General features: G+C 49.3%; 1 protein-coding gene across 1 annotated transcript in view; it reads left to right on the top strand.

Moving 5' to 3' along the window:
* The window catches only part of spef2 (sperm flagellar 2), a 386,645-nt gene that overhangs the window by 5,128 nt on the left and 354,686 nt on the right, over positions 1 to 26,831 (top strand). Inside the window, exon 3 of the mRNA XM_078213897.1 lies at positions 18,987 to 19,239. Coding sequence (XP_078070023.1) covers positions 18,987 to 19,239 — 253 coding nt within the window. The remainder of the gene's footprint in view (positions 1 to 18,986; positions 19,240 to 26,831) is intronic.

Raw genomic sequence — 26,831 nt, 5'->3', positions numbered from 1 at the left:
CACCACGACTTGTGACTGTTTCCCCTCCCCCTTCAGAATCTGGAAAACACGGTCTGAGACATCACGGACCTTGGCATCCGGTAGGCAACATACCATCCGTGAGTCTCTTTTGCTGCCACAGAACCTCCTATCTATCCCTCTAACTAACGAGTCCCCAATAACTATCGCCCTCCCGCTCTCCCCCTTTCCCTCCCGAGCCACAGAGACGGACACAGTGCTGGAGATCCTCTCACTGCGGCTCCCCACTGGTATGTCGTCCCCCTCAACCGTATCCAAAGCGGAATACTTGTTGCTAAGGGGAACGACCACCGGGGATCCCTGCACGGACTGCTTCCTCCCAGCCCCTCTCACCGTCACCCATCTGTTTTCAATCCTCGGAGTAACTGTATTCCTAAAGCTTGTGTCTATGGCCATCTCTGCGTCCCTGATGATCCTAAGTTCCTCCAACTCCTTTAGGCTGATGAGGGAGAATGAGGAGGTGATAGACAAGAGCTATCATCAGGTGGTCACACCAGGGCCACGGGAGGAGGCCAAGTGGGTGACGGCCAGGAAGGGTAAGGCTAGGGTGGTTGAGAGCACCCCGGTGGATTTGCCCCTGCACAACAAGTACTCCTGCTTGAGTACTGCTGGGGGGGACAGCCCGCCTGGGGGAAGCAGCAGTGGCCGTGTCTCCGCAGTGGAGTCCAGCCCTGTAACTCAGAGGGCTAAGGAAAAGAGGAGGAAGGCGGTATTAATCGGGGACTCGATGGTGAAGGGGACAGACAGGCGTTTCTGCGGAGGTAGGCGGGATTCTCGCATGGTGGTCTGCCTCCCTGGGGCCGGGATCCAGGATAGAACATAGAACATAGAACATAGAACATTACAGCGCAGAACAGGCCCTTCGGCCCACGATGTTGCACCGACCAGTTAAAAAAAAAACTGTGACCCTCCAACCTAAACCAATTTCTTTTCGTCCATGAACCTATCTACGGATCTCTTAAACGCCCCCAAACTAGGCGCATTTACTACTGATGCTGGCAGGGCATTCCAATCCCTCACCACCCTCTGGGTAAAGAACCTACCCCTGACATCGGTTCTATAACTACCCCCCCTCAATTTAAAGCCATGCCCCCTCGTGCTGGATTTCTCCATCAGAGGAAAAAGGCTATCACTATCCACCCTATCTAAACCTCTAATCATCTTATATGTTTCAATAAGATCCCCTCTTAGCCGCCGCCTTTCCAGCGAAAACAATCCCAAATCCCTCAGCCTCTCCTCATAGGATCTCCCCTCCATACCAGGCAACATCCTGGTAAACCTCCTCTGCACCCTCTCCAAAGCCTCCACATCCTTCCTGTAATGTGGGGACCAGAACTGCACACAGTACTCCAAGTGCGGCCGCACCAGAGTTGTGTACAGTTGCAACATAACGCTACGACTCCTAAATTCAATCCCCCTACCAATAAACGCCAAGACACCATATGCCTTCTTAACAACCTTATCTACTTGATTCCCAACTTTCAGGGATCTATGCACACATACACCTAGATCCCTCTGCTCCTCCACACTATTCAAAGTCCTCCCGTTAGCCCTATACTCAACACAACTGTTATTCCTACCAAAGTGAATTACCTCACACTTCTCCGCATTAAACTCCATCCGCCACCTCTCGGCCCAACTTTGCAACCTGTCTAAGTCTTCCTGCAGACTACGACACCCTTCCTCACTGTCTACCACACCACCGACTTTGGTGTCGCTAGTCGCGTCCCGGAAATCCTGAGGTGGGAGGGAGAGGAGCCTGAGGTAGCGGTACATATTGGTACCGCTGATGTGGGTAGGAAGGGAGAAGGGGTCATGAAAAGGGAGTACAGGGAATTAGGGAGACAGCTGAGAAAGAGGAAAGCAAAGGTAGTAATCTCAGGATTACTGCCTGTGCCACTGGAAGGTGAGGGCAGGAATGGAGTGAGGTGGAGGATGAATGTGTGGCTGAGGGACTGGTGCAGGGGGCAGGGATTCAGGTTCCTGGACCATTGGGACCTCTTTAGGGGCAGGGGTGATCTGTATACAAAAAACGGTTGGAACGTGAATCACACGGGGACCAATATCCTGGCCGGTAGGTTGGCTAAGGCTACTGGGGAGAATTTAAACTAGATAGGTTGGGGGGAGGGGAGCTAGAAGAGTTGACTAGGATCAAGGAACTAATTGATGGGGGGGAGGATGCAGGGGTAAGGGGAATTACAAAATTAATGGTAGAGGAGAGGGTGCAAGTGAATGAAGGCGGTAATTTAGATAAGGGAGTAGAGGGAGAGGGTGTTCGCGACTCATCAAAGCGGGTCCAGATAAAAGCTGGAATAAGGACACTTTGCCTGAATGCACGAAGCATTCGGAACTAGGTGAATGAGTTGATGGTGCAAATCAGCACAAGTGGGTACGATCTCGTGGCCATTACAGAAACGTGGCTGAAAGGTGACCAGGACTGGGAGATGAATATCCAGGGGTATCAGGCGTTTAGGAAGAATAGACAGGAAGGAAAAGGTGGTGGGGTCGCGCTATTAATAAGAGATAATATCAGGGTAGTACTGAGGGATGACATAGGCTCTGAGGAGCAAAACGTGGAATCGTTATGGGTAGAGATGAGGAATAGTAGAGGGAGAAAGACACTAGTAGGTGTGGTATATAGGCCCCCAAATAATAATGTTGAGGTATGGAGGGCTATAAACAAGCAGATAAGGGATGCGTGTAAAAACGGAACGGCAATAATCATGGGGGACTTCAACATGCACATTGACTGGCAGACTCAAGTCGGTAAGGGTGGAATGGAGGAAGAGTTCTTAGAATGCTGTCGGGATAGTTTCCTTGAACAGCATGTTACGGAACCGACGAGGGAACGAGCTATTTTGGATCTGGTATTGGGTAACGAGGTAGGTAGAATTAAGGATCTTATTGTGAAGGACCCTCTTGGGTCCAGTGACCACAATATGGTCGAATTTCTGATTCAGATGGAAGAGGAGAAAGTTTGGTCTCAAACCAGTGTCCTCTGTTTGAACAGAGGGAAATATGATAGGATGAGGGATGAATTGGCTAAGGTAGACTGGGAGAGCAGGCTGGCAGGTAGGATAGCTGAGGAACAGTGGAGGATTTTTAAGGAGATCCTTTTCAGTTCTCAGCAGAAATATATTCCAGCAAAAAACAAGGATTGTAAGAAAAGGGAGAACCAGCCGTGGATAACGAAGGAAATAAAGGAGAGTATTAAAATAAAAACAGCTGCGTACAGAGTGGCCAAAAATAGTGGAGAAACAAGTGATTGGGAAAAATTTAAGAAACAACAAAGAGAGACTAAGAAAGCGATAAAGAAAGGAAGGATAGACTATGAAGCTAGGCTAGCAATTAATATAAAAAATGATAGTAAAAGTTTTTATAAATATATAAAAAGGAATAGAGTGGCTAGAGTGAATGTTGGACCCTTGGAGGACGAGAGGGGGGAGTTAATAGTGGGAAATGAGGATATGGCTGAGTCTTTAAATAAGTTTTTTGTGTCGGTCTTCACGGTGGAGGACACAAATAGTTTGCCAAATATTAACGATAGAGGGTTGGCAGCAGGAGAAATACTTAATACAATTAATGTTACCAGAGAGGCAGTGCTGGGTAGACTAATGGGACTGAAGGTGGACAAGTCCCCGGGTCCGGATGGAATGCATCCCAGGGTATTGAAAGAAATGTCAGAGGTAATAGTGGATGCGTTAGTGATTATTTATCAAAACTCGTTGCATTCTGGGGTAGTACCGGTTGATTGGAAAACGGCTAATGTTACGCCGCTGTTTAAAAAAGGAAGGAGACAAAAGGCGGGTAACTATAGGCCGGTCAGCTTAACGTCTGTAGTAGGGAAAATGCTGGAATCCATTATTAAAGAGGAGATAGCAGGGCATCTGGATAGAAATGGTTCGATCAATCAGACGCAGCATGGATTCATGAGGGGAAAGTCGTGCTTGACGAACATGTTGGATTTTTATGAAGATGTGACTAGGGCGGTTGATGGAGGAGAACCGGTGGATGCGGTGTTTTTGGATTTCCAAAAGGCGTTTGATAAGGTGCCCCATAAAAGGCTGCTGAAGAAGATTAGGGCACACGGAGTTGGGGGTAGTGTGATAAAGTGGATTGGGGACTGGCTATCCGACAGGAAGCAAAGAGTCGGAATAAATGGGTGTTTTTCCGGTTGGAGGAAGGTAACTAGTGGCGTGCCGCAGGGATCGGTACTCGGGCCGCAACTGTTTACCATTTATATAGATGATCTGGAGGAGGGGACGGAGTGTAGGGTAACGAAGTTTGCAGACGACACAAAGATAAGTGGAAAAGTGAATCGTGTGGAGGACGGAGAAGATCTGCAGAGAGATTTGGACAGGCTGAGTGAGTGGGCGAGGATATGGCAAATGGAGTATAACGTTGAGAAATGCGAGGTTATACACTTTGGAGGAAATAATAACAAATGGGATTACTATCTCAATGGAAACAAATTAAAACATGCTACCGTGCAAAGGGACCTGGGGGTCCTTGTGCATGAGACGCAAAAGCCCAGTCTGCAGGTACAACAGGTGATCAAGAAGGCAAATGGGATGTTGGCCTATATTGCGAGGGGGATAGAATATAAAAGCAGGGATGTCTTGATGCACCTGTACAGGGCATTGGTGAGGCCGCAGCTGGAATACTGTGTGCAGTATTGGTCCCCTTATATGAGGAAGGATATATTGGCATTGGAGGGAGTGCAGAGAAGGTTCACCAGGTTGATACCGGAGATGAGGGGTTTGGATTATGAGGAGAGGCTGAGGAGATTGGGTTTGTACTCGTTGGAGTTTAGAAGGATGAGAGGGGATCTTATGGAGACTTATAAGATAATGCGGGGGCTGGATAGAGTGGAGGCGGAGAGATTCTTTCCACTTAGTAAGGAAGTTAAAACTAGAGGACACAGCCTCAAAATAAAGGGGGGTCGGTTTAAGACAGAGTTGAGGAGGAACTTCTTCTCCCAGCGGGTGGTGAATCTCTGGAATTCTCTGCCCACTGAGGTGGTGGAGGCTACCTCGCTGAATATGTTTAAAGCGCGGATGGATGGATTCCTGATCGGTAAGGGAATTAAGGGTTATGGGGATCAGGCGGGTAAGTGGTACTGATCCACGTCAGATCAGCCATGATCTTATTGAATGGCGGGGCAGGCTCGAGGGGCTAGATGGCCTACTCCTGCTCCTATTTCTTATGTTCTTATGTACACAATACCCACTCGCGTACACAATATCCTTCCCGTGTACACAATACCCACCCGCGTACACAATATCCTTCCCGTGTACACAATACCCTCCCTCGTACACAATACTCCTTCACGCATATACAATACTCCCCCCGGTACACAATACCCTCGCTGTGTACACAATACCTTCGCTGTATACACAATATCCAGCATGTACACAAAACTCCCCCCGCGTACACAATATCCCCTCCCTGCGTACACAATATCCTCCCTGCGTACACAATATCCCCTCCCTGCGTACACAATACTCCTCCCACGTACACACTACCTCCTCCGTGCACACAATATTCCTCCCGTGTACACAATACATCCCACATGTACACAATACTCCAGCACATACACAAAACTCACCCCGCGTACACAATATCCCCTCCGCGTACACAAAATCCTCGCACATACACAATACCTCCCCCGTCCACACAATACTTCCCCGTGCACACAATACTCCCCCGCGTACACAATACTCCCCCGCGTATACAAGACTCCCCCGCGTACACAATACTCCCCCGCGTACTCAATACCCCCCCCACGTACATAATACTCCTCCCATGTGCATAATACTCCCTCCACGTACACAATACTCTCCTCGTGCACACAATACTCCTCTGCATACACAATACCTCCCACGCATACACAATACCCTCCCCGCATAAACAATACTCTCCCCGCGTAAACAATAAGAACATAAGAATCAGGAGCAGGAGCAGGAGTAGGCCATCTGGCCCCTCGAGCCTGCTCCGCCATTCAATAAGATCATGGCTGATCTTTTTGTGGACCCAGCTCCACTTACCCGCCCGCTCACCATAACCCTTAATTCCTTTACTGTTCAAAAATTTATCTATCCTTGCCTTAAAAACATTCAATGAGGTAGCCTCAACTGGGCAGGGAATTCCACAGATTCACAACCCTTTGTGTGAAGAAGTTCCTCCTCAACTTAGTCCTAAATCTGCTCCCCCTTATTTTGAGGCCATGCCCCCTAGTTCTAGTTTCACCCGCCAGTGGAAACAACTTCCCTGATTCTATCTTGTCTATTCCCTTCATAATCTTATATGTTTCGATAAGATTTCCCCTCATTCTTCTGAATTCCAATGAGTATAGCCCCAGTCTACTCAATCTCTCCTCATAAGCCAACCCTCTCAACTCTGGAATCAACCTCGTGAATCTCCTCTGCACCCCCTCCAGTGCCAGTATATCCTTTCTCAAGTAAGGAGACCAAAACTGTACACAGTACTCCAGGTGTGGCCTCACCAGCACCTTATACAGCTGCAACATAATCTCGCCATTTTTAAACTCCATCCCTCTCGCAATGAAGGGCAAAATTCCATTTGCCTTCTTAATTACCTGCTGCACCCACAAACCAACTCCTTGAGATTCCTGCACAAGGACACCCAGGTCCCTCTGCACAGCAGCATGCTGCAATTTTTTACCATTTAAATAACAGTCCATTTTGCTATTATTCCGACCAAAATGGATGACCTCACATTTACCAACATTGTACTCCATCTGCCAGACCCTCGCCCACTCAGTTAGATTATCTATATCCCTTTGCAGACTTTCAGCGTCCTCTACACATTTTGCTCTGCCACACATCTTCGTGTCATCTGCGAATTTTGACACACTACACTTGGTCCTCAACTCCAAATCATCTATGTAAATCGTAAACAATTGCAGTCCCAACACTGATCCCTGAGGCACACCACTAGTCACTGATCGCCAACCAGAAAAACACCCATTTGCCCTGAATTTCTGCTAGTTAACCAATCCTCTATCCATGCTAATACATTACCCGTAACACTGTGCACCTTTATCTTATGTAGCAGTCTTTGGTGCGGCACCTTGTCAAATGCCTTCTGGAAATCCAGATACACCACATCCACAGGTTCCCCATTGTCCACTGCACATGTAATGTTCTCAAAAGAATTCCACCAAATTAGTCAAACATGACCTGCCCTTCATGAACCCATGCTGCGTCGTCCCAATGGGATAATTTATATCCAGATGTCTCGCTATTTCTTCCTTGATGATGGATTCAAGCATTTTCCCTACTACAGAAGTTAAGCTAACCGGCCTATAGTTACCTGCCTTTTGTCTACCTCCTTTTTTAAACAGTGACGTCACATTTGCTGTTTTCCAATCTGCGGGAACCACCCCAGAGTCCAGCGAATTTTGGTAAATTACCACTAGTGCATTTGCTATTTCTCCCGCCATCTCTTTTAGTTCCCTGGGATGCATTCCATCAGGACCAGGAGACTTGTCTACCTTTAGCCCCATTAACTTGCCCAACACTACCTCTGTCGTGATAATGACAATACCCTCCCCGCGTACACAATACCCTCCCCGCGTACACAATACCCTCCCCGCGTACACAATGCCCTCCCCGCGTACACAATACCCTCCCCGCGTACACAATGCCCTCCCCGCGTACACAATGCCCTCCCCGCGTACACAATACCCTCCCCGCGTACACAATGCCCTCCCCGCGTACACAATGCCCTCCCCGCGTACACAATACCCTCCCCGCGTACACAATGCCCTCCCCGCGTACACAATGCCCTCCCCGCGTACACAATACCCTCCCCGCGTACACATGCCCTCCCCGCGTACACAATACCCTCCCCGCGTACACAATGCCCTCCCCGCGTACACAATGCCCTCCCCGCGTACACAATACCCTCCCCGCGTACACAATACCCTCCCCGCGTACACAATGCCCTCCCCGCGTACACAATGCCCTCCCCGCGTACACAATACCCTCCCCGCGTACACAATGCCCTCCCCGCGTACACACTACGCCCCCGCGTACACACTACGCCCCCGCGTACGCAATAATCTCCTGTGTCCACAATAATCCCCTGAATACCCAATACCCTCCCCGCGTACACATTACTCCTCCGTGCACACAATACCCCCTGCGTACACAATACCCTCCCACGCATAAACAATACCCTCCCCCCATGTAGAATATACCCTCCCGGCGTACACAATACCCTCCTGGTGTACACAATACTCCCCCACGTACACAATACTTCCCCGCGTACACAATACCCCTCTGTGTACACAATATCGTCCCCGTGTACCACTATACACTCCACGCGGACACAACACCCTCCCTGCGTACACCATACTCCCTCGTGTACACAATATTCCCCCGCGTACACAATATTCCCCCCGCGTACACAATATTCCCCCCGCGTACACAATATTCCCCCCGCGTACACAATATTCCCCCCGTGTACACAATATTCCCCCCGCGTACACAATATTCCCCCCGTGTACACAATATTCCCCCCGCGTACACAATATTCCCCCCGCGTACACAATATTCCCCCCGCGTACACAATATTCCCCCCGTGTACACAATATTCCCCCCGTGTACACAATATTCCCCCCGTGTACACAATATTCCCCCCGCGTACACAATATTCCCCCCGCGTACACAATATTCCCCCCGCGTACACAATATTCCCCCCGTGTACACAATATTCCCCCCGCGTACACAATATTCCCCCCGCGTACACAATATTCCCCCCGCGTACACAATATTCCCCCCGCGTACACAATATTCCCCCCGTGTACACAATATTCCCCCCGTGTACACAATATTCCCCCCGTGTACACAATATTCCCCCCGTGTACACAATATTCCCCCCGTGTACACAATATTCCCCCCGCGTACACAATATTCCCCCCGCGTACACAATATTCCCCCCGCGTACACAATATTCCCCCCGCGTACACAATATTCCCCCCGTGTACACAATATTCCCCCGCGTACACAATATTCCCCCCGTGTACACAATATTCCCCCCGTGTACACAATATTCCCCCCGCGTACACAATATTCCCCCCGCGTACACAATATTCCCCCCGCGTACACAATATTCCCCCCGCGTACACAATATTTTAATTTTCCACATATAGATTGGGACTCGCATACTGTTAAAGGTTTAGACGGGGTAAAGTTTGTAAAATGTGTTCAGGAGAATTTTCGACATCAGTATATAGAGGTGCCAACTAGAGAGGATGCGATATTGGATCTCCTATTGGGAAATGAGTTAGGGCAGGTGATGGATGTGAGTGTGAGGGAACACTTTGGATCCAGTGATCATAATGCCATTAGTTTCAACCTGATCGTGGATAAGGATAGATCTGGTCCTCGGGTTGAAGTTCTGAACTGGAAAAAGGCCAAATTTGATGAAATGAGAAGGGATCTGGGAAGTGTGGATTGGCACAGGCTGTTCTCTGGTAAGGATGTAAATGGAAAGTGGGAGGCCTTCAAAGGAGAAATTTTGAGAGTGCAGAGTTTGTATGTTCCTGTCAGGATTAAAGGCAAAGTAAATAGGAATAAGGAACCTTGGTTATCAAGGGAGATTGTAACACTGATTAAGAGGAAGAGAGAGTTGTATGAAATGTACAGGCAGCAAGGAACAGATCAGATGCTCGAGGAGTATAAAAAGTGCAAGAAGCTACTTAAGAGGGAAATCAGGAGGGCTAAAAGAAGACATGAGGTTGCTTTGGCAGACAGAGTGAAGGAAAATCCAAAGAGCTTCTATAGGTACGTTAGGAGCAAAAGGATAGTGAGGGATAAAATTGGTCCTCTTGAAGACCAGAGTGGTAGACTGTGTATGGAACCAAAAGAGATGGGGAAGAGCGAGCTTAGAAGGGCTAAAAGGGGACATGAGAAGACTTTGGCGGATAGGGTTAAAGAGAATCCTAAGGCGTTCTATAGGTATGTCAAGAACAGAAGGTTGGTTAGGGCAAGTTTAGGGCCAGTTATAGATGGCAGAGGGAAGTTATGTGTGGAACCGGAGGAGATTGGTGAAGCATTGAACCAATATTTCTCTTCGGTGTTCACGCAAGGGGACATGAATATAGCTGAGGAGGACACTGGGTTGCAGGGGAGTAGAATAGACAGTATTACAGTTGATAAGGAGGATGTGCAGGATATTCTGGAGGGTCTGAAAATAGATAAATCCCCTGGTCCGGATGGGATTTATCCAAGGATTCTCTGGGAGGCAAGAGAAGTGATTGCAGAGCCTCTGGCTCTGATCTTCAGGTCGTCGTTGGCCTCTGGTATAGTACCAGAAGATTGGAGGTTAGCGAATGTTGTCCCATTGTTTAAGAAGGGGAACAGAGACTTCCCCGGGAATTATAGACCGGTGAGTCTCACTTCTGTTGTCGGCAAGATGTTGGAAAAAATTATAAGGGATAGGATTTATAGTTATTTGGAGAGTAATGAATTGATAGGTGATAGTCAGCATGGTTTTGTGGCAGGTAGGTCGTGCCTTACTAACCTTATTGAGTTTTTTGAGAAAGTGACCAAGGAGGTGGATGGGGGCAAGGCAGTGGACGTGGTATATATGGATTTTAGTAAGGCGTTTGATAAGGTTCACCATGGTAGGCTTCTGCAGAAAATGCAGATGTATGGGATTGGGGGTGATCTAGGAAATTGGATCAGGAATTGGCTAGCGGATAGGAAACAGAGGGTGGTGGTTGATAGTAAATATTCATCATGGAGTGCGGTTACAAGTGGTGTACCTCAGGGATCTGTTTTGGGGCCACTGCTGTTTGTAATATTTATTAATGATCTGGATGAGGGTATAGTTGGGTGGATTAGCAAATTTGCTGATGACACCAAAGTCGGTGGTGTGGTAGACAGTGAGGAAGGGTGTCGTAGTTTGCAGGAAGACTTAGACAGGTTGCAAAGTTGGGCCGAGAGGTGGCGGATGGAGTTTAATGCGGAGAAGTGTGAGGTAATTCACTTTGGTAGGAATAACAGATGTGTTGAGTATAGGGCTAACGGGAGGACTTTGAATAGTGTGGAGGAGCAGAGGGATCTAGGTGTATGTGTGCATAGATCCCTGAAAGTTGGGAATCAAGTAGATAAGGTTGTTAAGAAGGCATATGGTGTCTTGGCGTTTATTGGTAGGGGGATTGAATTTAGGAGTCGTAGCGTTATGTTGCAACTGTACACAACTCTGGTGCGGCCGCACTTGGAGTACTGTGTGCAGTTCTGGTCCCCACATTACAGGAAGGATGTGGAGGCTTTGGAGAGGGTGCAGAGGAGGTTTACCAGGATGTTGCCTGGTATGGAGGGGAGATCCTATGAGGAGAGGCTGAGGGATTTGGGATTGTTTTCGCTGGAAAGGCGGCGGCTAAGAGGGGATCTTATTGAAACATATAAGATGATTAGAGGTTTAGATAGGGTGGATAGTGATAGCCTTTTTCCTCTGATGGAGAAATCCAGCACGAGGGGGCATGGCTTTAAATTGAGGGGGGGTAGTTATAGAACCGATGTCAGGGGTAGGTTCTTTACCCAGAGGGTGGTGAGGGATTGGAATGCCCTGCCAGCATCAGTTGTAAATGCGCCTAGTTTGGGGGCGTTTAAGAGATCCGTAGATAGGTTCATGGACGAAAAGAAATTGGTTTAGGTTGGAGGGTCACAGTTTTTTTTTTTAACTGGTCGGTGCAATATCGTGGGCCGAAGGGCCTGTTCTGCGCTGTAATGTTCTATGTTCTATACTAAATGGTTTTTTTGCATCCGTATTTACTGAGGAAACGGGCATGGAGTCTACGGAAATAGGGCAAACTGGTAGGGAGGTCATGGAACCTTTACAGATTAAAGGGGAGGAGGTGCTCGCTGTCTTGAGGCAAATCGGAGTGGATTAATCCCCAGGACCAGACAGGGTATTCCCACGGAACTTGAGGGAAGCTAGTGTTGAACTTGCAGGAGCCCTGGCAGACATATTGAAAATGTCAGTATTCATGGGGGAGGTGCCGGATAATTGGAGGGTGGCTCATGTTGTTCCGTTGTTTAAAAAAGGTTCCAAAAGAAATCCGGGAAATTATAGGCCAGTAAGTTTGACGTCGGTGGTGGGCAAGTTATTGGAAGGTGTGATAAGGGATAGGATCTACAAATATTTGGATAGACAGGGACTTATTAGGGAGAGTCAACATGGCTTTGTGCGTGGTAGGTCATGTTTGACCAATCTATTAGAGTTTTTCGAGGAGGTTACCAGGAAAGTGGATGAAGGGAAGGCGGTGGATGTTGTCTACCTGGATTTCAGCAAGGCCTTTGAAAAGGTCCCTCATGGGAGGTTAGTTAGGAAGGTTCAGTTGCTGGGTATACATGGTGAGGTAGTAAATTGGATAAGACACTGGCTCAATGGAAGAAGCCAGAGAGTGGTTGTGGAGGATTGCTTCTCTGAGTGGAGGCCTGTGACTAGTGGTGTGCCGCAGGGATCGGTGTTGGGTCCATTGTTGTTTGTCATCTATATCAATGATCTGGATGATAATGTGGTGAATTGGATCAGCAAGTTTGCTGATGATACAAAGATTGGAGGTGTAGTGGACAGTGAGGAAGGTTTTCAAAGCTTGCAGAGGGATTTGGACCAACTAGAAAAATGGGCTGAAAAATGGCAAATGGAATTTAACGCAGACAAGTGTGAGATATTGCACTTTGGAAGGACAAACCAAAGAAGAACGTACAGGGTAAATGGTAGGACTCTGAAGAGTGCAGTTGAACAGAGGGATCTGGGAATACAGGTACAGAATTCTCTAAAAGTGACGTCACAGGTGGATAGGGTCGTAAAGAGTGCCTTTGGTACGTTGGCCTTTATAAATCGGAGTATCGAGTATAAAAGTTGGAGTGTTATGGTAAGGTTATATAAGGCATTGGTGAGGCCGAATTTGGAGTATTGTGTACAGTTTTGGTCACCTAATTACAGGAAGGATGTAAATAAGGTTGAAAGAGTGCAGAGAAGGTTCACAAGGATGTTGCCGGGACTTGAGAAGCTGAGTTACAGAGAGAGATTGAACAGGTTGGGACTTTATTCCCTGGAGCGTAGAAGATTGAGGGGAGATTTGATAGAGGTATATAAGATTTTGATGGGTATAGATAGAGTGAATGCAAGCAGGCTTTTTCCGCTGAGGCTCGGGGAGAAAAAAACCAGAGGGCATGGGTGAAGGGTGAAAGGAGAAAAGTTTAAAGGGAATATTAGGGCGGGCTTCTTCACGCAGAGAGTGGTGGGAGTGTGGAATGAGCTGCCGGATAAAGTGGTAAATGCGGGGTCACTTTTAACATTTAAGAAAAACTTGGACGGGTTCATGGATGAGAGGGGTGTGGAGGGATATGGTCCAAGTGCAGGTCAGTGGGACTAGGCAAAAAATGGTTCGGCACAGACAAGAAGGGCCAAAAGGCCTGTTTCTGAGCTGTGCAAAGAACAAAGAACAGTACAGCACAGGAAACAGGCCCTTCGGCCCTCCAAGCCTGTGCCGCTCCTTGGTCCAACTAGACCAATCGTTTGTATCCCTCCATTCCCAGGCTGCTCATGTGACTATCCAGGTAAGTCTTAAACGATGTCAGCGTGCCTGCCTCCACCACCCTACTTGGCAGCGCATTCCAGGCCCCCACCACCCTCTGTGTAAAAAACGTCCCTCTGTTATCTGAGTTATACTTCGCCCCTCTCAGCTTGAGCCCGTGACCCCTCGTGATCGTCACCTCCGACCTGGGAAAAAGCTTCCCACTGTTCACCCTATCTATACCCTTCGTAATCTTGTACACCTCTATTAGATCTCCCCTCATTCTCCGTCTTTCCAAGGAGAACAACCCCAGTCTACCCAATCTCTCCTCATAGCTAAGACCCTCCATACCAGGCAACATCCTGGTAAACCTTCTCTGCACTCTCTCTAACGCCTCCACGTCCTTCTGGTAGTGCGGCGACCAGAACTGGACGCAGTACTCCAAATGTGGCCTAACCAGCGATCTATACAGCTGCATCATCAGACTCCAACTTTTATACTCTATACCCTGTCCTATAAAGGCAAGCATACCATATGCATTCTTCACCACCTTCTCCACCTGTGTTGCCACCTTCAAGGATTTGTGGACTTGCACACCTAGGTTTCTCTGTGTTTCTATACTCCTGATGACTCTGCCATTTATTGTATAACTCCTCCCTACATTATTTCTTCCAAAATGCATCACTTCGCATTTATCCGGATTAAACTCCATCTGCCACCTCTCCGCCCAATTTTCCAGCCTATTTATATCCTGCTGTATTGCCCGACAATGCTCTTCGCTATCCGCAATTCCAGCCATCTTTGTGTCATCCGCAAACTTGCTGATTACACCAAATCATTTATATATATCACAAATAGCAGCGGTCCCAGTACAGAGCCCTGCGGAACACCACTGGTCACAGACCTCCAGCCAGAAAAAGACCCTTCGACCACTACCCTCTGTCTCCCATGGCCAAGCCAGTTCTCCACCCATCTCGCCACTTCTCCTTGTATCCCATGAGCCTTAACCTTCTTAACCAACCTGCCATGTGGGACTTTGTCAAATGCCTTACTGAAATCCATATAGACGACATCCACGGCCCTTCCTTCATCAACCGTTTTTGTCACTTCCTCAAAAAACTCCACCAAATTTGTAAGGCACGACCTCCCTCTTACAAAACCATGCTGTCTGTCACTAATGAGATTGTTCCGTTCTAAATGCACATACATCCTGTCTCTAAGAATCCTCTCCAACAACTTCCCTACCACGGACGTCAAGCTCACCGACCTATAATTTCCTGGGTTATCCCTGCTACCCTTCTTAAAGAACGGGACCACATTCGCTATCCTCCAATCCTCAGGGACCTCACCCGTGTCCAAAGAAGTGACAAAGATTTCTGTCAGAGGCCCAGCAATTTCACCTCTCGTCTCCCTGAGCAGTCGAGGATAGATGCCATCAGGCCCTGGGGCTTTGTCAGTTTTAATGTTCCCTAAAAAACCTAACACTTCCTCTCTTGAAATGGAGATTTTCTCTAACGGGTCAACACCTCCCTCCGAGACACTCCCGGTTAACACGCCCCTCTCCTTCGTGAATACCAATGCAAAGTAATTTTCTATGGTTCTATTCCCCCATGTACACAATATTCCCCTGCGTACACAATATTCCCCCGCATACACAATATTCCCTGCGTACATAATATTCCCCGCGTACACAATTTCCGCTCCTGCATACATAATACCCTCCCCGTGTACGCAGTCATCCCCGTGTACACAATACCCCCCATGTACACAAACCCCCTCCCCGCGTATACAATGCCCCCCGCGTACACAATACCCCCTTCCCCGTGTATACAATATTCCTGTGCACACAATACTACCCTCGAATACACAATACCCTCCCCGCGTACACAATACTCCCCCACATACACAATACCCCCGCGTACACAATACCCCCGCGTACACACTACCCCTGTGTACACAATACTCCCCGTGTACACAATTCCCGCCCCTGCATACATAGTACCCTCCCCGCATACACAGTCCTCCCCCACGTACACAATACCCCCTCCCTGCGTAAACAATACGGCCCGCGTATGCAAACTCCCTCCTCGCGTACACAATGCCCCTCACGTACACAATAGCCCCTTCCCTGTGTACACAATACTCCCCCGTGTTCACAATACCCTCCCCACATACGCAACACCCTCCCCGCATACACAATACTCCCCCTGCATACACAATATACCCCCACGTACACAATACCCCCACGTACACAATACTCCCCCATGTACACAATATGAAACATAGAAACCCTACAGTAAAGAGGCCATTCGGCCCATCGAGTCTGCACCGACCACAATCCCACCCAGGCCCTACCCCCATATCCCTACATATTTTACCCACTAATCCCTCTAACCTACACATCTCAGGACACCAAGGGCAATTTTTAGCATGGCCAATCAACCTAACCCACACATCTTTGGACTGTGGGAGGAAACCGGAGCACCCGGAGGAAACCCACGCAGACACGAGGAGAATGTGCAAACTCCACACAGACAGTGACCCAAGCCGGGAATCGAACCCAGGTCCCTGGAGCTGTGAAGCAGCAGTGCTAACCACTGTGCTACCGTGCCGCCCACCAATACTCCCCCACGTACACAATACTCTCTCTGCGTACACAATACTCACTCATTGCGTACATAATATTCCCTCTCCGTGTATACAATAGTCCCTCACCACTTACACAATACTCCCCACGTACTCAATACCCACCGTGTACACAATACTCCCTCCCTGCATACACAATACCCTCCCCCCTCATACACAATACTCCCCCCACATACACAATACCCTCCCAGCGTGCACAATACACCCCGTGTACACAATACCCGCCCCGTGTACACAATACCCACCTCTGCATACACAGTCCTCCCCGCGCACACAATACCCCTCCCCGCTTAAACAATACCCCCTCCCTGCGTACACAATACCCCCGCATATACAAGTAGTATTGAGGAGGTGGGGAGGCTGCAGAAAGATTTAGACAGTTTAGGAGAGTGGTCCAAGAAGTGGTTGATGAAATTCAACGTGGGCAAGTGCGAGGTCGTGCACTTTGGAAAAAAGAATAGAGGCATGGACTATTTTCTAAACGGTGACAAAATTCATAATGCTAAAGTGCAAAGGGACTTGGGAGTCCTAGTCCAGGATTCTCTAAAGGTAAACTTGCAGGTTGAGTCCGTAATTAAGAAAGCAAATGTAATGTTGTCATTTATCTCAAGAGGCTTGGAATACAAAAGCAGGGATGTACTTCTGAGGCTTTATAAAGCACTGGTTAGGCCCCATTTGGAATACTGTGAGCAATTTTGGGCCCCACACCTCAGGAAGGACATACTGGCACTGGAGCGGGTCCAGCGGAGATTCACACGGATGATCCCAGGAATGGTAGGCCTGACATACGATGAACGTCTGAGGATCGTGGGATTATATTCATTGGAGTTTAGGAGGTTGAGGGGAGATCTAATAGAAACTTACAAGATAATGAACGGCTTAGATAGGATGGACGTAGGGAAGTTGTTTCCATTAGCAGGGGAGACTAGGACGCGGGGGCACAGCCTTAGAATAAAAGGGAGTCACTTTAGAACAGAGATGAGGAGAAATTTCTTCAGCCAGAGAGTGGTAGGTCTGTGGAATTCATTGCCACAGAAGGCTGTGGAGGCCGAGACGTTGAGCGTCTTCAAGACAGAAATTGATAAATTCTTGATTTCTCGAGGAATTAAGGGCTATGGGGAGAGAGCGGGTAAATGGAGTTGAAATCAACCATGATTGAATGGTGGAGTGGACTCGATGGGCCGAATGGCCTTACTTCCGCTCCTATGTCTTATGGTCTTATGGTCCTCCCCGTGTACACAATGCCCCCTTTTCCGTGTACACAATATTCCTGCATACACAATAGCATCCCCGGGTACAGAATACCCCCCAAACGTACACAATACTCTCTCTGCGAATACAATATCCCCGCCTACACAATCCTCCCCCCACGTACACAATACCCCCCCGCGTACACAATCCTCCCCCCACGTACACAATACCCCCCCGCGTACACAATACTCCCCCCGCGTACACAATACTCCCCCCGCGTACCCAATACTCCCCCCGCGTACACAATACTCCCCCCGCGTACACAATACTCCCCCCGCGTACCCAATACTCCCCCCGCGTACACAATACTCCCCCCGCGTACACAATACTCCCCCCGCGTACACAATGCTCCCCCCGCGTACACAATGCTCCCCCCGCGTACACAATACTCCCCCCGCGTACACAATACTCCCCCCGCGTACACAATACTCCCCCCGCGTACACAATACTCCCCCCGCGTACACAATACTCCCCCCGCGTACACAATACTCTCCCCGCGTACACAATACTCTCTCTGCGAATACAATACCCCCGCGTACACAATATCCCCACCTTCACAATATCCCCCCGCATACAAAATACTCCTTTGTGTACACAATACTCCCCCTGCATACACAATACTCCCCCCGCGTACACAATACTCCCCCCGCGTACACAATACTCCCCCTCCCCCGCGTACACAATACTCCCCCTCCCCCGCGTACACAATACTCCCCCCACGTACACAATACTCCCCCCACGTACACAATACTCCCCCCGCGTACACAATACCCCCCCGCGTACACAATACCCCCCCCGCGTACACAATACTCCCCCTCCCCCGCGTACACAATACTCCTCCCGCGTACACAATACTCTCCCCGCGTACACAATACTCCCCCTCCCCCGCGTACACAATACTCCCCCTCCCCCGCGTACACAATACTCCCCCTCCCCCGCGTACACAATACTCCCCCTCCCCCGCGTACACAATACTCCCCCTCCCCCGCGTACACAATACTCCCCATCCCCCGCGTACACAATACTCCCCCTCCCCCGCGTACACAATACTCCCCCTCCCCCGCGTACACAATACTCCCCCTCCCCCGCGTACACAATACTCCCCCTCCTCCGCGTACACAATACTCCCCCTCCCCCGCGTACACAATACTCCCCCTCCCCCGCGTACACAATACTCCCCCCGCGTACACAATGCTCCCCCCGCGTACACAATGCTCCCCCCGCGTACACAATACTCCCCCCGTGTACACAATACTCCCCCCGCGTACACAATACCTCTCCCTGCGTACACAATACTTCCCCCCATGTATTCAATACTTCCCCCCATGTACACAATACACCAACCCCCGTTTACACAATAATCCTGTTCTCGTGTACACAGTGATCCCACCCGGGTAATCTCCTCCAGCGTACAGAGCAATGCCAGCCAGTGCGGAGAGTAAATTGAAGAGTATGCTGCTGTTCTCTGTGATCTGAGCTCTGTGTCCGCTCATTATTCTATGTTTCTCCTCAGGAATGCCATTTCTCAGCTCAATAACTTCCAGCGTCTGTTGCCCACCCTGCAGCTCCTGGGGGTGATGATTAGTGACAGTGTGGTCCGGGCGCTGGTGCAGGAGGAAGCTGGTGTTGCTACACGCCTCCTATATCAGATTTACATTGCTCTCCGCAGGAAGGAGAAAGCTCAGCTCTCTAAACTGGCCCTGGAGACCATGAGGCCTCCTGCAGCAGCCAAACTGGCCAACATCAGCAACAAGATGTACAAAGAGGTGAGAGGCATGTGGAGGGCGGACTCTGAGGTGGCGGGGAGAGACTGAGAGAGAGAGAGAGAGGTGGAGTAAAGGTGCGAACAGCCAAGTGTGAAAGAGACACACCCTCAAACACACACATATACTCGTGCTCACACACTCTCACACACTCCCCCACACACACAAACTCTCTCATATGCACTCACACACAAACTCTCTCACACACACACAAACTCTCTCACACACTCACACACACACACTCTCTCACACACTCTCTCACACACTCACACACACTCTCTCACACACTCTCTCACACATTCACACACACACTCACTCACACGCACACTCACACGCACACTCACACACACACACACATTCACTCACGCACACACATTCACTCACACACACACACTCACACACACACACACACACTCACACACTCACACACACACACACTCACACACACACACACACACACACACACATTCACACACGCACACACATTCACTCACACACACACACTCACACACACATTCTCTCTCACACACACACACACCCTTTCACACACTCTCTCACACACACGCACACACACACACACACACTCACACTCACACTCACACTCTCTCTCACACACACATATGGGCCGATCTTATGAAAAAAATTCTAAGCCTAGAAAGAGTGTGAAAAATAGGTCCCGATTCTGCCATTGCGACTCGCAGCTTTTCTGGTGGGTTGGGTCGGGTTGGATCTGCTTGTCGGCCATTTCGCGGGTTCCCGTGAGTATTTACGACCCGCGCACATCTCCCAATCAGAAGAAAATGGTGTTGCCAGGAACGTGCCGAAAACCGGTGGGAAGTGGGGTAAGTAATTTGAATATGTTTTAAATGTAATTTAAATGTCATTTCAATGTGATTATCCGTTCCGTGCCGGTCCCGATTGAATCTCCAACCCCGCCGTGAATACTTCATTCCGGTGGAGTTTAGACGAGCTCCCCACATTTGGAGAACTAGCGGGGGACCCCGCCGGAATGAAAGGGGGGAAATCAGGGCCCCCAAGGGACCGAGTGGCAGGGGGCACCTTGGCACTGCCCAGCGGGCATCGGGCAGTGCCAAGGGAATAGGGCCTATTGTGAGCGGGGCCTCTGTATGATCGGTGTGGGTGGGGGGGTCCCACTGCCACTCTGCAGACAGGATCAGTCTGGGATAGAGGGAGGGCAGTGATTGGGGCAGGCTGGGGGTGGGGTCTGACCCCAGGAAGGTTTGGGGGGGGGGGGGTGGGGGGATCGCCACTGCTGGGCGCGGGGGGGCTGGACATCGGGGTGCTCTGGGATGGGGGGGGTGGGGTCAGGGCTGGCCCGAGAATTGTTGTGGGGGGCGTGATCGGGCTGTGGGGGGGGGGGGGGGGGGTGGGGCTGGAGGGGCAGCACTGCGGGGGTCCCGGGCTGGTCAGCGATTGGGCTGGCCAGCAAACGGGGAGACTGACAGATTGGGGCCATTGCGCATGAGCAGAGTTTCAGAACTGTCAGACTCCGGCATGAATAGGCCTCGCCCCCCCCCCGGACTTTTAATTGGATTCCCGACTGGGATCTTTGCAGTGCACAGAGTTCGGAGATTCGAGTGAGAAACTGAACTGTCAAAACAGTCGCGATCTAGTTTTCCCACTAATTCAGCACTTTTTGGAGAATTGCTCCCATAATTTCAGATCTGTGTTTTCAGCAAGTCCAAATATGGAATCATGTGCACTCAGTGCATGAAAAAATCCTGAAATCCGTTTCTCGCCAGTAGGGGAAAGTGTACAGGGCTAAATCTCCAGAAAGCCAGCTTATAGCTGCAAGGCTACCATTACACATGTGCAGGGCTCTGCTCGGAGAGCAGCGGAGACCTGTCGCACAGCCTCTGCTGCGAGAGCCGGCCTCCGTGGCCCAAATCCAGCAATCCCCCTCGCTCTACTGCGGGACCCCACAGCTGTTCATGACCTCCCCCCCGACCGGATCGATCACCACTCTCCCTCACTTACTCCCATGAATGCTATGTTGAGTGCACAGTGGGTCCCACACCCTTGACACTGCCCAGTGCCTGGTGGACAGTGCCAGGGTGCTCGGTGGGTGGCGATCAGTCTGGGTGAGGTGGTGGTGATCGGTCGCAGAGCTCAGCAGTAGCATGGGGAAGGGGGTGATGGGCCATGAAGGCCATCGATATTTGGGGAGGCAGTGACAGGTTCACAGTGCACAGAAATCTGCACATGCACAATGGTGACCCCTGCTGCTATCAGCCGGCTTTTGGGCAACCACTCTCCCTGCCGGCGGATTCCAAGTTTAGCAAGATTTTTTGGCAAAGTCAGGTAAGATTCAATTTTTAAGTCGCCCCCAAAAAAAGAGGGAAATTTCTCCTGTTTTCACGCTCATTCGGGACTTTTGGTAAGATTGCCTGCATTGTTTTTTTAAATTCTTTCATGACATCCGGGATTCAGATGAATCCGGGATTCAGATGTTTCAGGAAGGACAGGGAGGGAGGCAAGGGGGGGGAGGTGGAGTGGCACTGCTGATCAGAGATAGTGTCACAGCTATAGAGAAGGTGTATGCTGTGGAGGGATTGTCTACAGTGGAGTGCCCCAGGGATCTGTTCTGGGACCCTTGCTGTTTGTCATTTTCATAAATGACCTGGATGAGGAAGTGGAGGGATGGGTTGGTAAGTTTGCCGATGACACAAAGGTTGGTGGGGTTGTGGATAGTCTGGAGGGATGTCAGAAGTTACAGAGGGACATAGATAGGATGCAAGACTGGGCGGAGAAGAGGCAGATGGACTTCAACTCAGATAAATGTGTAGTGGTCCATTTTGGCAGGTCAAATGGGATGAAGGAGTACAATATAAAGGGAAAGACTCTTAGTACTGTGGAGGATCAGAAGGACCTTGGGGTCCGGGTCCATAGGACTCTAAAATCGGCCCCGCAGATGGAGGAGGTGGTTAAGAAGGCGTATGGTGTGCTGGCCTTTATCAATCGAGGGATTGAGTTTAGGAGTCCGGGGATAATAATGCAGCTATATAAGACCCTCATCAGACCCCACTTGGAGTACTGTGCTCAGTTCTGGTCGCCTCATTACAGGAAGGATGTGGAAAAGATTGAAAGAGTGCAGAGGAGATTTACAAGGATGTTGCCTGGATTGAGTGGCATGCCTTATGAGGATAGGCTGAGGGAGCTCGGTCTTTTCTCCTTGGAGAGACGTAGGATGAGAGGAGACCTAATAGAGGTAGAATCATAGAAACCCTACAGCACAGCAAGAGGCCATTCGGCCCATCGAGTCTGCAACAACCACAATCCCACCCAGACACTACCCCCATACCCCTACATATTTTACCCACTAATCCCTCTAACCTACGCATCTCAGGACACTAAGGGGCAATTTTAGCACGGCCAATCAACCTAACCCACACATCTTTGGACTGTGGGAGGAAACCGGAGCACCCGGAGGAAACCCACGCAGACACGAGGAGAATGTGCAAACTCCACACAGACAGTGACACAGACAGGTATATAAGATGTTGAGAGGCATAGATCGGGTGGACTCTCAGAGGCTTTTTCCCAGGGTAGAAATGGCTGTAATGAGAGGACACAGGTTTAAGGTGCTGGGGGGTAGGTACAGGGGAGATATTAGGGGGGAGTTTTTCACACAGAGGGTGGTGGGCGAGTGGAATCGGCTGCCGTCAGTGGTGGTGGAGGCGAACTCAATAGGGTCTTTTAAGAGACTCCTGGATGAGTACATGGGACTTAATAGGATGGAGGGTTATAGGTAGGTCTAGAAGGTAGGGATATGTTCGGCACAACTTGAGGGGCCGAAGGGCCTGTTTTGTGCTGTAGTTTTTCTATGTTTCTCGATGTGGGCATCACTGGGTCAGCATTTGCTGCCCATCCCTAACTGCATTTAAGAGTCAACCACATTGAACAAACAAAGAACAAAGAAAATCACAGCACAGGAATAGGCCCTTCGGCCCTCCAAGCCTGCACCGACCATGCTGCCGTCTGAACTAAAACCCCCGACCCTTCCGGGGACCATATCCCTCTATTCCCATCCTATTCATGTACTTGTCAAGACACCCCTTAAAAGTCACGATCGTATCCGCTTCCACTACCTCCCCCGGCAACGAGTTCCAGGCACCCACTACTCTCTGTGTAAAAAATCTGCCTCGTACATCTCCTTAAACCTATGCACCTTAAACCTATGCCCCCTAGTAATTGATTCTTCCACCCTGGGAAAAAGCTTCTGACTATCCACTCTGTCCATGCCTCTCATAATCTTGTAGACCTCTAACAGGTCTCCCCTCAGCCTCCATCGCTCCAGTGAGAACAAACCAAGTTTCTCCAACCTCTCCTCATAGCTAATGCCCTCTATACCCGGCAACATCCTGGTAAATCTTTTCTGTACCCTCTCCAAAGCCTCCACATCTTTCTGGGAGTGTGGCGACCAGAATTGAACACTATATTCCAAGTGCGGCCTCACTAAGGTTCTATAAAGCTGCAACATGACTTGCCAATTTTTAAACTCAATATTCCAGCCGATGAAGGCAAGCATGCCGTATGCCTTCTTGGCTACCTTCTCCACCTGCGTTGCCACTTTCAGTGACCTGTGTACCTGTACACCCAGATCCCTCTGCCTATCAATACTCTTTAGGGTTCTGCCATTTACTGTATATTTCCTATCTGTATTAGACCGTCCAAAATGCATTACCTCACATTTGTCCAGATTAAACTCCATCTGCCATCTCTCTGCCCAAGTCTCCAACTGATCCATATCTTGCTGTATCGTCTGATGGTCCTCATCACTATCTGCAAATCCACCAACCTTTGTGTCGTCCACAAACTTAGTAATCAAACCAGTTACATTTTCCTCCAAATCATTTATATATATTACAAACAGCAAAGCAAATTGCTGTGGTTCTGGAGTCACATGTAGGCCAGACCGGGTAAGGACGGCAGATTTCCTTCCCTAAAGGACGTTAGTGAACCAGATGGGTTTTTCCGACAATCGACAATGGTTTCATGGTCATCAGTAGACTTTTAATTCCAGATATTTTTTGTTGAATTCAAATTCCACCATATGCTGTGGCGGGATTCGAACCCGGGTCCCCAGAGCATTAGCCTGTTTCTCTGTGCAGTTGCAATACGATGTGGAGATGCTGGCGTTGGACTGGGGTAAACACAGTAAGAAGTTTAACAACACCAGGTTAAAGTCCAACAGGTTTATTTGGTAGCAAAAGAGGAAGGGGCAGTGCTCCGAAAGCTAGTGGCATTCGCTACCAAATAAACCTGTTGGACTTTAACCTGGTGTTGTTAAACTTCTTACTGCAGTTACAATGCCACAATGCTACTTCTACCTCTGATATTGTTAATGGTCAGCACTTTGACAGATTCTAATCACATTCTGCAGATGTACGTTTTGTGTGACAGTTAATTCTCGGTTTGAACTACACTCTGCAGTCTGCAGGTATGAGCAGCTGTGAGTGATTTGACTGTTCTTGGTCCAATTTCTCCTTTTCAAACGGAGTCATGTTGGTGAAGAATGTTTGAAGCCAAGTATAAAGTATTCGAGTTTGATATCTCAGCACTATGAATCTGAGCCTTGTGAAGAAGGAAATAGGAAGAACAATGTGGGTGTATAGACACAGGTTACGTCTGTTCCAAAGACAAAGCAAGGTATCGGTTTGTGCTGCACTGTCCACCAGCCGCAGGATCAGGTGAGAAGTGTTTATGGGGCTAGATACTCTTCACCTGGACACAGGAAGGTTTGGATAAACTCTTAACACTTGAGGACAAAATTTCTTAGCACGATAATCTGTTAAATACATAAAGACATTGTCGGATTTTGATCAATTTAGAAGGATAGACTGTTATTGTATGAAGAATATATCACAGAATATAACAGAGTGCAGAAAATCCTCCACAGATCCCTAATTCAGCGCTCGTTTCAAATTGCTGATTGTGGCACAGTGGCTAACGCTGCTGCCTCACACACAGCACCAAGGACCCGGGGCGGCACGGTGGAACGGATCCGTTCAATGGATGAATGAACACCGCTCGACAATCACCAGGCAAGAGTGTTCTCTTCCTGTTGAGGAACACTTCAGCGGTCACAGGCATTTGGCCTCTGATCTTCGGGTATGCGTTCTCCAAGGCAGCCTTCACGACACATGACAATTCAGAATCGCTGAGCAGAGACTGATAGCCAAGTTCCGCACACACGAGGACAGCCTCAACCGGGATCTTGGGTTCATGTCACACTATCTGTAACCCCCACGACTTGCCTGGGCTTGCAAAATCTCACTAACTGTCCTGGCTGGAGACAATACACATCTCTTTAATCTGTGCTTAACCATCTCTCCACTCACATTATCTGTACCTTTAAGACTTGATTACCTGTGAAGACTCACATTCCAACCATTATTTTGTAAATTGAGTTTGTGTCTTTATATACCCTGTTTGTGAACAGAACTCCCACTCACCTGATGAAGGGGCAGCGCTCCGAGAGCTAGTGGCTTGTGCTACCAAATAAACCTGTTGGACTTTAACCTGGTCTTGTGAGACTTCTTACTGTGCTTACCTCAGTCCAATGCCGTCATCTCCACATCATGGCCTCACAGCGCCAGGGACCCGGGGCGGCACGGTGGCACAGTGGTTAGCACGGCTTCCTCACACACAGCACCAAGGACCCGGGGCGGCACGGTGGCACAGTAGTTAGCACTGCTGCCTCACAGCGCCAGGGACCCGGGTTCAATTTCCGGCTTGGGTCACTGTCTGTGTGGAGTTTGCACATTCTCCCCGTGTCTGTGTGGGTTTTCTCCGGATACTCCAGTTTCCTTCCCCAGTCCAAAGATGTGCAGGCTAGATGGATTGGCCATGATAAACTGGCCCTTATTGTCAGGGGGATCAGCAGGGTAACTATGTGGAGTTACAGGGATAGGGCCTGGGTGGGATTGTTGTCAGTGCAGGCTCGATGGGCCGAATGGCCTCCTTCTGCACTGTCGGATTCTATGATTTGCTGATGAATAGGCTCCTGATCCTAACTGGAGTTAGATTCTCAGGAAGGGATACACTTCTGGAACAGATGTCTGAACTTTAAAAAGAGAATTCTGGGAGACATTAATTTCCAGGCACCAATAAAATATCAACAGTAACACAAAGGATGGAGGATTCAATGCTGCCAGCTTTTTGAGACAATTTAGAGATGGGGCAGTGCCACCAAAAAGAACCGCCAACAAAAGAAATTGAGACATAGATCATTTGGTAGCTCGAACAGACAAGAGGAATTGTGTAACTAGAACAAAGTAAAGTACAGCACAGGAACACGCCATTCAGCCCTACAAGCCTGTGTTGATCATGATGCCCGAACTAAACTAAAAAAATTCCTTTTGCCCTTACTCAGTCCGTATCCCTCTATCCCTCCCGATTCATGCGCCAAAACTGATCGAAAGGCTAGTCATGGCCCTAATCAATTCTGGCCTTCCAGACTACCTGGATCCACTACAGTTTGCCTAATGCTGCAACAGGTCCACAGCAGACGCCATCTCCCTGGCCCTGCTCTCAACCCTGGAACGCCTAGATTACAAGGACACCTATGTCAG

Source organism: Mustelus asterias, chromosome 6, assembly GCF_964213995.1.
Source record: "Mustelus asterias chromosome 6, sMusAst1.hap1.1, whole genome shotgun sequence".
NCBI classification, from domain to species: Eukaryota; Metazoa; Chordata; class Chondrichthyes; order Carcharhiniformes; family Triakidae; genus Mustelus; species Mustelus asterias.
The sequence above is the reverse complement of the archived record's forward strand: the minus strand, read 5'-3'. Positions and strand labels throughout refer to the sequence as shown.